Consider the following 15,632-nt stretch of genomic DNA (forward strand, 5'->3'; position numbering starts at 1 on the left):
TTTCATAATCTTAAAATACATTTTTAAACATCTCCTGTAAAAACCCTTAAAATTCCCTTAGTTTCATACAATATAAATTCTGAATAATTTAAAACTTTTTTGTTTGAACATTTAACATTAGGGATAATGTGTTTCATGGATGTGAAAAAACAATGTTTCAATCAGAAGTCATAGCTACAGCAACTTAAAAAGTGCTGCATCCACATTACACATCATTCCAATTGGTTCTAAAGTTAAGACGAAAAATGTTCTCTCCAATACAGTGGCTGTTTTATCAGGATTAAACTTAAATTCAATATGCATTACATCTGCAAAAGTCATAATGCATTACATTTCAACCATATTGAAAACGTAGATGTATGATTTCTGCTAAATCTTCTAGCTTTGAACAAATGTTCCCAATTTCCAAATCTCTAAATTCTCAAATATTCAATATGAATTTTGTTTTCACAATATTATTTTTCTCTGAAATTAGTTCAGGCCTGAATTTTATTTTCATCCCCCCAAAAGGTTTTTAAGAATTTTCTAATTGTTGATCCATAGATAAGACCTTAATTTGTTGACATAAAATTCTACTTTTTTTTTAATCCTCCCCTGAGGATATTTTTCTATTTCTCTTCAGATAGGGTGGGAGGGTGGGAAGGAGAGAGAGGAAGGGAGGGAGAGAAACATTGACGTGAAAGGAACACATTGACTGGTTGCCTCTCACATGACCCCAACCAGGGCCAGGGATGAACCACAACCGATGTACGTGCCCTTGGCCAGAATCGAACTCACAACTCATTGGTTCACGGGCCGACACTCTACAGCTGAGCCACACCGGCCAGGGCCAATTCTACTTTATTTTTATTGGTTTAAAATATAATCGAATTATTAAATTTCAAATACTGATCAATTAATTGGTACACATTTACTATCCATGACTGAATACATGGGCAATCTACACAGAGAGTGATGAAAAACATACAGTAATAAAAGATAACAATAAGACAAAAATATAGAATCACCTGGCAATGGATAGCAGAGATAATGAACTACGTTTTCTGCGAACAAGTTAACGTTCTTTGGGAAATTTTCTTGGGTAGCAAAGAACTTGGGATGAACTATAAAGTATGAGGTTTTAGTTTGACTGACATGAAAAGCAAAGGCTTTCGAGAGAAAGAAAGTGAAAAGTAATGGCATGAAGTGCAAGTCATGATTTTCAGGGACAAGACGACACTTAAATATGGTTTATGAGGCCACAGAAGCCTGAATCCAATTTATTTTTCAGCTTTTACCCCTCAACACGCCTGCCTCCCTCAGACTGCCTTCCTAACATGGAGCCGATGACCCGAGACTGCCGAAGCTCAGTCTCCTCAGCTCCGGCCATGTCCTCCGTCTCTATTCTGGACGGCCGCCCATCCTGCCCTCTACACACGGGATCCAGAGAACAGTAAGTGTAATCTGGTGAGAAACTGGCACCGTGCCCTGCGGAGCGGCTGCAGGCTTCCACTCCCCCAGCGAGCGAGAGCCCCCGTGCCTCAGGTCCTCGTGGGAACCGGGCCTGCTCTGGACCGTCACTGTTCCGACAGGTGCGCACTGTTTCCATCGAAAGCCCCTCGTGATCTATACGTTGAGCAATGCTTGTACATATGCTTATCTGTACATCTTCGTTAGTGAGACGTCTAGATCTTTTGCTCATTTTCCTTTTTTATTAATCCTCACCTGAGGATATATTTTTTCCCATTACTTTTTAGAGAAAGTGGAAGTGGGGCAGGGAGAGAGACAGAGACATTGATGTGAGACACATCGGCTGGTTGCCTCCTGCAGGTGCCAGCAGGGCTGGGAATCGAACCCTTGGCCCTTTGGTGCGCAGGCTGATGCTCTGCCCATGGAGCAGCAGCAGCCAGGGCCTTTGGCTCCTTTTTAAATTAGATTGTTTGTCTTCTTGTTCAATTTTAAGAGCTCTTTGAATATTTCAGATACCAGTCCTTTATCAGATACATATTTTACAAATATTTTCTTCCAGTCTGTGCCTTCCTTTCATTCTCTTAACGTTGTTTTTCACAGAGCAGACTTTTAAAATTTTATGCAGTCCAACTTGTCAATTTTTTCTTTCTTCAATTGTACTTTTTGTATTGTATCTAAAAATTCACTGCCAAACCCAAGGTCACTTGGATTTTCTCCCTTGGTATCCTGTAGTTTTGCATTTTATGTTTAGGTCTTTGATCTTAGTCAATCTCTGTGAAAGGTATATGGATGTGGATGTCCAGTTATTCTAGTACCATATGTTGAAAAAACTGCCCTCTCTCCTTTGAATTGTCTTTGCTCTTTGGCAAGGGTCAGCTGGCTGTGTGTGGGGTATTTCTGGACTCTGTCCTGGTGCACTGCTGTCTGTCTGCATCACTGACGCTGCCCACAGCCTGGACGTCAGAGCCAGTCTGCATCCCGACTGCTCTTCAACATTGTGCTGGGTGTCCTGGGTCCTCTGCCTGTTCATACGAACTTTAGAATCACTAAAGTTGATGTCCACAAGATAACTTGCTGGGATTTTGACTGACATTGTGTTGAATCAAGACTTTAAAAAAATATAACCATGAACATAAAAATACACACACACTTAACTTTTAATATACAACTGTTATTAATGATGAGAAAAGAAACCCCAAAGGTTGTGTGAAGTCAAATTGTGACTCAAATTAGAAAATAAATGAAGAAGAAAAAATCTCTGACTCTCCCTCTCTCTCTCTCTCACACACACACCCTCCTCTTGCCAATCTAACCTATGAGTCACGAACCTTAAACACAAAATCACACATGTTGGTAGTCAAGAAGCTTGTGGAGAAGTATGAGCACAGTCACATGATTTGGGGAGATTCCTACAGTAAGTAATTGTGCAGCAATTTGATTATTAGATGTGGGTTGACTATCAGATGCTGCTGTGTCTATGATTCAAGTTTAATGGTTAAAAAAAAAGGCTGATATCTTAACGATTTATTTCTGTAGTTATTCTTGTTGATTTTACTGGCTGTACTTATAAAACAATGTTAACTGATGCTGGTGGTTGTGGGCACTCCTTTCTCATGCACCTATAAACACTGAACCCTGTCTGCCTTTATTGGTTAAGTTCTTCATACCTACTAGCCGACCTGCCTGTGATGGACCACAGGCCACAAAGGCACATTGAGGCCTTTGCTAAGGCTGCGGACTTCCCAGTATATTCTCCAAAGCAGCTTGCAGTGTCCTGTTGCTTTCACTATGTCATTTCTCTACTAGAAATCCATGATTGTTAAAATTTGTATAAATTTGTGCCTGTCATCTTTTCTTTTATCCTCACTAATGATATGTGTATTGATTCTTTAGAGAGAAAGGAAGGGAGAGGGAGACCAAGACAGAAAAAGAGAAACATTGATTGGCTGCCTCCTGTGCATGCCCCAACCAGGGATCAAGCCTACAACCTAGGTTATGTGCCTTAACCAGGACTGAACCCACACCATTCTGGTGTGTGGGACGATGCTCCAATCATCTGAGCCACCGGCCAGGGCTGTGCCTATCCCCTCCCTGCAAGGTGTTGTATCTGGTAGCCCTCTTCTGTCTTAGGCTGTTTGTTCCACCTTCTTCACGTCTTCATCCCTAGGTTTGTGCTTGTGCTCTTGGAAAGTGGTTTTACCTACCATTCTAATTCAAAGGTTCAGGTCTCATGTGTAAGCATCATAGTCTCAGAATGGAAAATGTCAAAACCTTTCTGTCCGGCTTTCCCCCCGTTTCAGTAGTGCCATTTTCCTTTCTGAAAATAACATGCTATATATTTGCTATCTTTGTCTTCTGCTTCTTGCTTTCTCAATTACACTCATTTTTTAAAAAAATAGGTTTTTATTTATTTATTTATTTATTTATTTTTGTATTTATCTTCAGGTAGAGAGAAAGAAACATCGATGTGAGAGACACACATCAACTGGTTGCCTCCTGCTTAATCCTAGGACTGGGGACGAACTGCAACCGAGGTACATGCCCTTGATTGGAATCGAACCCGGGACTCATTGGTCTACGAGCCGATGCTCTACCACTGAGCCAAACCAGCCAGGGCTACACTAATTTTTAAAAAAAATCAGATTTCAAATGTCCTCCAATGAGATGTTATTTACAACTTACTGTCGGATGGCTGAGCAACAGATACACAGATAGAGAGAGAACGTTTCAACATTTACCACTTGGATATAGAGCTGAAGGGTATATGACATTATAGTATTCCTTTGACATTTATGCTAGAAAAAATTTCAATATAAAGAAGTTGGAAATTATTGATAATAATAATACAATAATATTTGGTTTTTATTTAACATATACTATATACCAGGCATTGTTCTAAGCACCTTAACATGTTATTCCATTTAATCCTTAACCAATCTTATGAAGTGAGTGCTAGTATTATCCTCATTTTACAGATCAGGAAAATGAAGCATAGATAACTAACTTGCCCCAGTCAGGTAGGTAGGAAGTGACAGAGTTAACATTTGAACTCAGATCATCTGTGCAGGTAGTATTAAAATAAATAAGATATAGCCCTGTTTTCATTTTTATTTTTAAAAAATAATGTATTTTTATTCTTGAATGTATTACAGAGAAACCCCCTTTTTTCTCCCATTGACCCCCTCCACCGTGCTCCTGCCCCCCCCCCCCTTCTGCCTTCCCCACACTACTATCTGTGTCCACTGGTTATGCATATACGCATATAAGTTCTTTGGTTTATCTCTTCCCATCCCCCCTCCCTCCCTCCTTTCCTTTGAGGTTCATCAGTCTAACAATCAATTTGTACTTCTTAATTCCTTAACCCTTTTCCCCCATTTCCCCCACCTCCTCCCATCTGGCAGCCAAAAAAAGTTCTTTGTTATCTATGAGTCTGTTTCTCTTCTGCTTGCTCATTTTGTTTGTAGATTCACTTGTTGATAGATATGTATTTATTGCCATTTCATTGTTCATATTTTTGCTTTTCTTCTGTTGAAGACCTGTCAACATTTCATATAATACTGGTTTGGAGGTGATGAACTCCTTTAGCTTTTTCTTGTCTGGGAAATTCTTATATGTCCATCGATTCTAAATGATAGCTTTGCAGAATATTCTTGGTTGTAGGTTGTTGCTTTTCATCACCTTGAATATCTCTTGCCACTCCTTTCTGGACTGCCAAGTTTCTTTTGAGAAATCATCTGACAGTCTTATGGGAGCTCCTTTGTAGTATAACTAAGTGCTTTTCCCTTGCCGCTTTTAAGATTCTCTCTGTCTTTATTTTTATTTTATTTTATTTTGCATTTGTCTTTGGATAGAGTGGGGAAAAAGAGAGAGAGAGAAACATCAATGTGAGAGAGACACATCGACTGGTTGCCACCCACACGACCCCAACTGGGGCTGGGGACAAACTTCAACCGAGGTACGTGCCCCTAGCACAGAGGTTCTCAACCTGTGGGTCACGACTCCTTTAGGGGTCGAGCGACCCTTTCACAGGGTTCACCTAAGACCATTGGAAAACACATATTTCCAATGGTCATAGGAACCGAGACACCGCTCCTCTATCGGCTCCAGGCGGGTCCACCCACAGGCAGATACGCCCACATACAACATGAGAAACTGTATTAAAGGGTCGCAGCATTAGCAAGGTTGAGAACCACTGCCCTAGCGGGAACTGAACCCAGGATTCTCTGATCCATGGGCTGACACTCTAACTGCTGAGCCAAACTGGCCAGGGCCTCTCTTTGTCTTTAACCTTTTGCATTTGGTGATGTGTCTTGGTGTGGGAATGTTTCCTTCACCAAGTTAGGGAAGTTTTCTGACTTTATTTTTTCAAACAGGTTTTCAATTTCTTGCTCTCTCTTCTCCTTCTGGCACCCCCATGATGGGAATGTTGCTACGCTTGAAGTTGTCCCAGAGGCTCCTTACACTGTTCTCATTTGGGGGTATTCTTTGTTCTGATTGGATGTTTTTTGCTTCCTTATATTCCAAATTGATGATTTGCTTCTTGGCTTCACCTGCTCTACTATTTCCTTCCAACTACATGCATCCTGAACTACAGAGACAGTGAAAAGATGAGCGTTTGCCAAGAGCAGCGGGTCGGGGAGGGGAAGGGCGAACTGCTGGAGGACGCAGGCTCTCAAGGGCAGTGGACTTATCCTGTGTGATGCAGGAATGGCAGATGCATGCCACCACCCACGTGTCAGAATGTGCAGAATGCTCACACACAGAGTGAGCCCTAGTGAGCAAACTATGAATTCAGTGAATGATACCAATACTGACTCATCAGTTGTAACAACTACTGCAAGATGTTAATAATAGGAGAAACTGTGTATAAAAGAAAGTGAGGGAGTATATGAGAACTCTAAACTCTTTGCTCGTATTTTTGTAAACCTAAAAGTGCTCTAAGAAAATTAATTAAAACAGAAAAAAAATGACGGAAGTAAAAGAACACATAATTATTATCTCCAAAAATTCACTCCTTCATAAAAGCACTAAAAACACTGGCAAATTAGTCAAAATCAACTTTTTCAGATCTCTGGAAATCAACCAAATGCTTGCAGCAACCGAGAAGCACTTACTTAAAAAAAGCTGAATGATGAGACCAAGTTCTGTGGCATTTTAATGTACTCATTACTATACCTATCTCCCTAGCTCTGTGGTAGCTTGAAAAACAAGAGTCTTACAAGCACGGTAGCTGTGAAATTCAGTAATCACTAGGGGGTGGGCTAGGAGGTAAACTGTGTTTGAACTTTCCCAAAAGCATCGTTTCCAGAGAACTGTTACTATTTGACCTTAAATGCCACCTCCTTAGAAAAGGCCCATTCTCAGTAGTTGTTTTATTTGACCTGATTCAAAACTCATTCTGTGGAAACAGCCTTAACTCTAGTATATTTGTTGTGGGGGGGATCAGTATCAATTATTTAAAATCCCAGCTGTGTGAGACAGTAATACGAAGTGGGAAAAACGAGATGACCGAAAAACTTCTCAGGAAAACCCGAGGACGGAGATGTACCAGGAGGTTCTGAAATGCTCCGATACGTCCCTGGACAGAGAGAGGCCGTCACACATGAACAGGGACATGCGTGCCAAGGACACAAGGCCTTCGTCTCTCACTCGGCCAGCCCTGCGCCTCTGAGCGAGCAGGAAAGGAAGCTGAGGCAGAACTACGAACTGCTTACCAGGTTGTTGAAGGCATCCCTGAACATACACACACAGAGCCGCTTGGCAAAGGCTAGAATAGTTACTGGTTCAAGGCACTGAAAGAAATCGCTGTCTAATTATTAGCTTAACAAACTCCAAAATATGATAAACTACAAGAGAGACACATCACAGTTAAAAGTCAAAAGCCAAAGAAAAAGTGAGAACTCTGAATAAAAGTGTAATAAAAAGTAATAAAAGTGACCTCTAATGCACAGGACACACTCAGTAAGGTTAACAGCTGGTTTTCATCAGAAAGCACAGGAGTCAGTATGTTTTAAAAGACTGTCAACCAAGAAGTCAACATTCAAAACTAAAGAGAAATTAAAACATTCCTATATAAACAAAAATCTGAAAGAGTGTGTTACTATCAGACCTTCCCTACAGGATACACTGGAGTTGGAGACTGCAGTACTTCCTTCTCACTGATGATAGGACAACTGGGAAGGAGGTCAGCAAGGAAACAGAAGACTTGAACAACACTAGAAACTGACATCTACAGAACATCTATAGAGATTAAATTAGTAATGAAAAAGAAACTTGCTACAAAGAAACACCCAGGCTCAAACACCTTCACTGGTGAATTCTATAAACATTCAATGAATAATTAACAAAAATTCTTCCAAAAATAGAAATAAAAGGAATGTTTACCAATTCAATCTATGTGATAATAATACCAAAACCACAGAAAAGCATCTCATGAAAACTAAGGACCAATATTTATTATGTCTACAGAAAAATCCTCAACAAAATACTAACAAATTGAATCTAGCAACATATCAAAGAATTGTATACCATGACCAAGTAGGATTTACCTGAGAAATGCAAGGTTGGTACCAGTCAATGTCATACACAAAATTAAGAGAATGAAAGGGGAAAAAAATTATTATCTCAATAGACACAAAATGCACCTGGCAAATCTAACAGTCTCTCATGATAAAGATGCTCATTAGAGCACGTGAACAGAAGAGAACTCCCTCAACTTGACAGAGTGACTATGAAAACCCACACTGACACCACATTAACAGTGGAGACAGCACACGGCTCCTACTCCAGGCACAAGACGCAGGCGGCTGCTCTCACCTTTCCTCCTCAACCCTGTGCGGGGGGGCTCTCGCCACAGCGATCACGGAGGAGAGAATAAAGAAAAGTATCCAGATTGGAAAGAAAAGAGTAAAACGATCTCCATTCTCAGATGACATGATCTTGTATAAAGAAAAACCTAAGGAACTAAAGAGTCACAGGGTGATATGGACCATGTACATCACACGAGAAGCACTCAGGACTAACAATGAGGAGGGAAAGCGAGCTGAGGGCCAAGACCTCTGTGACTAGGCTTAGGGACCAGTAGGAGGAGCGAAGTCTCAAAGGAAAGAGAATGTATAACCATTCACTTAGACCCAGCGACTGAGGAGTAAAGAGAAGCCCCCACTAGAATGACTAAAAACTAAGAATCCTTCATTTTGACAATGCTGCGGGGGAATCTGTACATTCAGGAAAGAGTTAGGTTTCAGTTACAATCAGGAAATGTAGAAAAAGTCAACGCATGGGTGTGTTAGGATGTGAGAGAGAGAGTCTACATAGCATAACAGAAGGTGGAATGGGGCAAGGAAGGTCTGGGGAGAAAAGAGGAGTGAAAAATTGGGTCAAGTAAAAAGAGCACAGTATTAGGATAAAAATACAGCTGGTCCCTGACTTACGATGGTTCTACTTACAATTCTTTCAATGTTATGATGGTGCGAAAGTGATCCTCGTGCAGTAGAAACAGTACTCTGAATTCTGAATTGTGATCTTTTCCTGGACTACCAATATGTGGTGTGACCCTCTCTCACAATGCTGGGCAGCCGTAACAGCCCTATCTCCTGTCAGCCACACAATCTTGAGGATAAACAACCAATACTCTACAGTGTGTCCATTGTGTTAGAAGATTGTGCCCAACTGGAGGCTCATGTAAGTGTTCTGAGCATGTTCAAAGTAGGCTAGGGTAACCTATCATGTTTGGTAGGTTAGGTGTATTAAATGCATTTTCGATTTATGATATTTTCAACTTATGGTAAGTTTAGCAGAAAGTAACCCCATCATCAGCTGAGAATCTATACAGAAGAAGTAGATAGTGAGTCCTGAGTTATGGATAAGACATAACCTATAACTATGACAATGTCAGGAACGAAGGACGGGCAGAAAGGAAACCAACACTGAAGAAGTCACAGAATGGAAAGAGGGACTTTTATACATATTATAATAATAAGGCTCTGGGGTTGGTACATCCAAACCTTTTCCCATCAAGGCATAGAGAGCAAATGATAGTTTTGTGTTTAAAAAAAATTCTTTTTCTTTATTGATTTTTTTTTTTTTTTTTTGAGAGAGGAAGGGAGAGAGATGGAAATATTGATGAGAGAGAACATTGATTGGCCGCCTCCTGCACACCCCCCACTGGGGATTTGGCCCACAGCCTGGGCATGTGCCCTAACCGGGAATTTAACCAGCAACCTCTTGGTGCATAGGTCGACGCTCAACTCTGAGCCACACTGGCTGGGCGAGAAAATGATAGTTTTAAGGTATGCTGGACTAAGGCTTATCTTAGATGAAGTCTCTCTCTACCAATCACCCATACCCATAACTAGTTCTAGGAGATCTAGATGTCCCAAACTCCATATGGCCACCCCAAAGCCTGAGGGGGTCAATAAACTGGTATCCTACCTATAACTATCCATGACAAAATGGTAGACCTCATCCCATTTGTTGGTAAATTCGGGACTAAATGCACCAGATCAGAAACCCACAAGAATGTCGTGCATCTCTCTCCTCACTGAGAACCACCACTGTGGAATCCACAAACCACGAGTGCTTCAGAGCACACTGTTCAGAAGGATCTGTGGTCACATGTTTTGGAAAACGGCTACATTCTATCTTTTACCACCTTTTGCAGAATTGTAATCTACACTGCTGTACTGTGACATCTACTATTAAAAACTCATTTAAGCCCTGGCTAGTTTGGTTCAGTGGTTAGAGCATCGGCCTTCAAACCAGGGTGTCCCGGGTTCAATTCCGGCCAAGGGCATGTACCTTGGTTGTGGTTCGTCCCTGGCCTTGGTTGGGGTCATGTGAGTGGCAACCAATCGATGTGTCCCTCTCACACAAATGTTTCTCTCTCTCTCCCACCCTCCCTCCCTCCAGCTCTATCTGAAGATAAATGGAAAAATATCCTCAGGTGAGGATTAAAAAAAAACAAAACACCTCATTTAACTTTAATTTGTTCATTCCTACACTCATTTGATCAGAGAATTTCTCTTATCTATACCTAACACCAGGAATATAGTTTTGGGAAAATGTTGCTTAACTTTTCTGACAGATAAACTCATCAGCCTCAGGCTCCATCAGTCCCGGGGTCAGAGATAACTAACTCTGGGTAATTCCTTCCATTCTGAATGGTCTGATTAATAGCCTCTCACTTTAAGCTGAAATTTGTCACTCTTTATCTTAAAATCAATAGATAATTTTTCTCTCTAGAGTTAGAAATCACAGCTATTCATTCCTCCAAATGACCTAGCAATCCAGCTCTAAACGTACAGTTCTCTGAAAATGCCACATCATTTCATAAATGGCTCTGCACACGCCATTCTCCCACCGAACACGCATCCTTCCACCTAAGCACGCGCTGCAGCCTCGACAGCCGAGCGCATCCGCCCAGCAGCAACCTGCTCCGCCAGCACCACCCAGGCAGAGGCGCCTGCGGCCGCCACTTGGGCAAGTGCCCTCCGGCGCCCGCGAGCTCTGCGCTGAGCTTCACCCTTCTGTCCCGCAGACGGGATCCTGTCAGCACCAAGTGCCTGCTCCTCTGTGTGGGGCGGAAGGGCGCAGGAACCGCCCACCTAACCTGGAGGGCAGGGAGTCCACCCGAGCCCGCACCCTGCACCCCGCACAGCTTGCGTTACCCTCGGAGCAAGGCTGCGGGAAGCTGTCAGCGACCCACAGCTCTCGGCCTCGCGCGGCACCCACTCACCCCAGCCCAGGAACTGAGCACCCAGCTCAACGTGTTACACTGGGGCAATGACTATCTGTGAAATGGATGAATAAATCTTATCTAAAGCACAAGCAATGGTTCTTGTTTTAGATAGACTTCTAAATTTTCACATTGGCCTTAAATTATTTTCTTATTTAAAAAAAATCAAAGATGAGGGAAGCCAAACCTTCATCATTAGCAATGAAGACTAAGGGTCTGCCTGCCGATACCAACTCTGACGTCCACTGCTTATCAAGAGCCCAGTTGTGAGAAACAGGTCAGAATGAAGTGTTTGTACTGCACGCATTTTTTCAGATCTTCTCAATTTTATCTTTGCATCAAATTAGACCAACAGAAAGGCTTTAGTTGGAGAACATCATTTCATGACCACTATGCAACCAGAGTTCTCTATAGCTTACATTGAAGAGTATAAGGAAGAAATGGATTTAAGGAATTTGCCATTATTTCCACATTGGGAAGCTGTCTGAGACCTGTCCACTGTCTCACAAGGCATCTTCCTTATAAGAACGCACACAGCCCTGGCTGGTTTGGTTCAGCACTTAGAGTGTCGGCCTGCGGTCTGGAGAGACCCGGGTTCGGTTCCCGCTGAGGGCGCGTACCTCGGTTGCAGTGTGTCCCTGGCCCTGGTAGGTTGTGTGGGTGGCAGCCACTCGATGTGTCCCTTTCGCGTTGATGTTTCTCTCTCTCTCTCTCTCTTCCCCCCCCCCTCTCCCTCTCTCTCTCTCTCTCTCCCACTCCATCTGAACAAGAAATGGAAGAATGTCCTTGGGTGAGGATAAAAAAAAGAATGCATACAAAACCATCTTTTCATGTTTCTGTCTCATGAAAGCAATTAATTCAAGAGAAACATGCCCTTCATCTTACGTACACTGGAACCCTTGTAAACAGACCGAGTTTTGTTCTTCGCTTTTGCTGCAAGGAATCTTGGAGGCTTTTCTTCTACTTCAAGAACTACATGAGGCCATGTGTTTCCCTCCCACTGTTTCTTTATCCCAATTGTATTGTTTGTATTGCATATTAGCTCCAAAATGACCTCCAGCCCAGCAGAACAAGGTAAGAGAGGAAGAGGGAAAATATCTAACAGGTGCTGAGCAGACCGGGTCCTGGGGCTGTGAGAAAGGTGCTGTGGCTGACGCGCGGCACCAGGTGAACCGAGTGGGAGGGCGAGCAGGCACCTGTGCTCACAGAGCCCTGGCAGCACAGTGCGGGCGCGGGCTGCTCCAGGCACCGACTGCAGAGCCACGCCCACCCGAGGTGAGGGGCTGGCTCAAAGAGAGAAGGGTTCTAGCAGTGCATAGTGCCTTCTGTTTCTAACAGTGCCTGAGAAATTTTTAAATTTTAATTTATATACACAAAAGAAGACAAATCACTTGGCACTAATTTTACATTAGTATTTAAAAAATAATAAACTTTAACAAAGTCAACATTTAATCATTCCCAAATGAGAACTAGAAAACCACACCAAAACTTAAAGTCCAAATAGCACACATAAACAAAATATTTATATTCATGATAAAGTTAATGAAAAAGATTTGGGCCAAAAGGAGAAAAATTAGATATATTATTCTAATTTTTTTTTGGTTTTTCTAAAAACCAGGCCAAAAAAAATAAAAAAGATTTTCGGGGGGAAGGAGGTAGAGAGATAAAGGGGAAATGATGACTCAAACTTAATCAAAAGATAGAAAACTAGACTCACCTGCTCAAGTCACTTTTCCCATGGTGATGATAGCGGTCAGGATGGCTGAGGTGGTAATGTTCCTGTCCACTCCACCTCTGGGGTGGCCTTTTCCAAAACCCTTCCGGAGACTGCCGAACATTTCTGTCTGATCGATCAAAGCGATTCATATTGTCACACTCCACTAGGCAGATTCAAAAGCAAAACACTATAAACATGTACATACTCTATAAAAGTTAAGTACTTAGAGCTTGATCATTAAATGCAGCTGAAAATATAAAAGTAATATTCTAAAAAATACCAATCATTTATGTTAGCTAATCACAAAATCAAGATTTTCAGAAGAAAAGTAACCAGTTCTTTTGGTAAAAACTGAAGTTTATATCATTCAAACTGAAGTAAATTATAAAACTTCCACATCACAGTCACTTAAAGTAATAAGTAATGGCCCCACTGTTTTAAAACAAGCAAATTATAGATTTGAAATCAACATTATACATTTTAAACACCAGTAATCAGTTTTAAGTGGTTCTCATCATTCTCACTAGTTGGTTCTGATTTCAGAATGAAAATGCAAGAAAAAGTAGACAATTTTTAAGTCTGGTAGAGAATTCATTCCTAAACATGAATGTCACAATTAATATTCCCTGATTTCAAAAAGCACAAGTTAACTTTTCATCACAAACGAACCACTGTTTAAATTAAGCTCAGCGTTAGAAAGGCGGCCACTCTGCCTGCAGCGGAGCCTGTCAACAGTCTATAATGCACTGAAAACAAAGCCAGTACTTTTGATCAACAAACAGTACACTCCCTGAAATTCAAATGCCACAGAAACATGAAGAGAATCTCTTTGAAACACCCTAAGCTTCTGCTTCACTTACCCGAACACTTTCCTCACATATCTGAGCACTCACTATGAGGTTACTTTGTACAAGGGAGACGCTGTGTCGCTGCTTCCTACTCGAACATAGCTGCCCGGGGCGCTGACAAGCAGGCTCCTTCCTGCTCAGGCCCCAGCCCTCCCTGTGGGAAGCAAGCCCAGCTCACCCTGTGACTCCATCTTCCCTCGGCTCGCATAGCGGCTGGGTTAGGACTGTTACTAAAAATACAACTCCGCGCTGGGCCAAGCCAGGAACAGGAAAGGGTCTCTAGTCTGAGAATTACTACATGAGAAAGTTCAAATCCTGCATGTTCAGAACTCCTTGTGATAAAAACAAAACAACTTTAAAAATCAATGTAATCCCCAATTTAAAAACAAAACAAACCTCATTACAGTATGTAAAATGACTGTTTTCACTAAACTTAAAACTTAAATTTGAAATACCAAATGTTTCATTACAGTACACAAGATAAAAAACAAACTTTCCCACTCCAGAAAAACTGATGTATAGATGTTCAATTCTCACTGTAACATATTTCTTCTAAATGCATAACAATTTAAATAAGGCTTTAAAAGACAATGAAATTATATTTAAATTCATTAGAGGAATCAATTTTGGAGGGGAAACTATGTTTTATAGTTTTTAAAAAATACTTTTTTAATGATAAAAATGTTAAAGGCAGCTTACATTTTAAATTATTTCAAACAATTTCTTGTCAGCTTATTGAGATAAATTAAAATCTATTTTTTTAAGTTCAATTCTAGAAAACTAGGCTGTTAAGATAAATAAAAGCATGGTGCTCATTATGCAAAATAAATAAATAAATAAAAATCATTAGTAGAAAATGAAATTGCAAAAGAAAACTATATTAAAAATAACCCTAGAAGGCTTAAAACTGTGTTTAGCTCATATCTGTATAATACTCAGACTTGGTTAAGTTCCTTAAGCATTCCTACACGACATTAAACTGTTACTTTAAGCAACTGTATACAGCTGAGGGATGATCTATATCTACTTTTAAATGTTCCGAATTCATTTGTCTTAATTCAGGCAGGTAAAATTCAGTTACTCCCTACACAAGAAATTCTGTTAAGAGTAAGAACCTGACGTGTACTTAGCACACCGACACAGGCACACAGAGTGACAAGCGGCACACAGGCCAGGAGACAGGTGGATACTGCAGGAAGTCACAAGGCAGTCACTGATGTGCTGCCTTCCTGTCTGCTAGAGACTGCTGGTACTACACACTGCCTTCAAATCAATGCACCTTAATTGAAATATGAACACAAACATGGACATGATGGCAAAAAGTACTAGAAACAAACAGTTGTCATGACCACAAAAGGACTGGTAGATTGAGGCGGGGCTTACTTCTCAGAGAGACTGTGGCAAGACCGCAGGAAGGTCCTGCTCACACTTCTGTCTGCGGCACCCGTCAATCACGTGTTTACTCACTTCAAAATGTTACTAAGAAGATAATGTGAAATAACCTCAGTGGTGGTTTCTTAGAAGAGGTTAAGAGTTCTCAAACAGAATTAAAAAAATAACCTTGAAAGAAAATGATAGCAAATCAAATTACAAAATGGAGATAAATCAAAATCAGTTTCCAGAGCCAATGAACAAATAGGACAAACAAGACTAAGAAAGAAAACAAACCCCTCTGAACATGTGATACCACAGGACATTATGGGGCAAACCTAAAGGCATCCTAGTTTGAAAACGTTTTAACCCAATATGCTGATCAAAACTACCTGCACACAGCAGACCCGGCCTAACTATGAGTTCAGGGCTAGAGGATTAGGCCTTCTGAAGGCTCCCAGCTCCAAATGTGAAAGAATGCTCACTGCTGGGTGTTCTTCGTTATCATTAT

The 15,632-nt window shown here is 41.2% G+C and overlaps 1 protein-coding gene across 7 annotated transcripts in view; it reads right to left on the minus strand.

Annotated features, from left to right (window-relative positions):
• The window catches only part of CCSER2 (coiled-coil serine rich protein 2), a 190,993-nt gene that overhangs the window by 91,204 nt on the left and 84,157 nt on the right, over window positions 1-15,632 (minus strand). For 6 of the 7 annotated variants that reach the window (XR_004961989.1, XM_036281519.1, XM_036281522.1 and 3 more), the window contains exon 5: window positions 12,903-13,065. Coding sequence is in view for 6 of the 7 variants with exons in the window: in XM_036281519.1 (XP_036137412.1) it covers window positions 12,903-13,065 (163 nt within the window). In the remaining variant the exon portion in view is untranslated. The remainder of the gene's footprint in view (window positions 1-12,902; window positions 13,066-15,632) is intronic. The other variant, XM_036281524.1, reaches the window with a different exon arrangement.

This window comes from Molossus molossus, unplaced genomic scaffold (assembly GCF_014108415.1).
Source record: "Molossus molossus isolate mMolMol1 unplaced genomic scaffold, mMolMol1.p scaffold_m16_p_37, whole genome shotgun sequence".
Taxonomy (NCBI): Eukaryota; Metazoa; Chordata; class Mammalia; order Chiroptera; family Molossidae; genus Molossus; species Molossus molossus.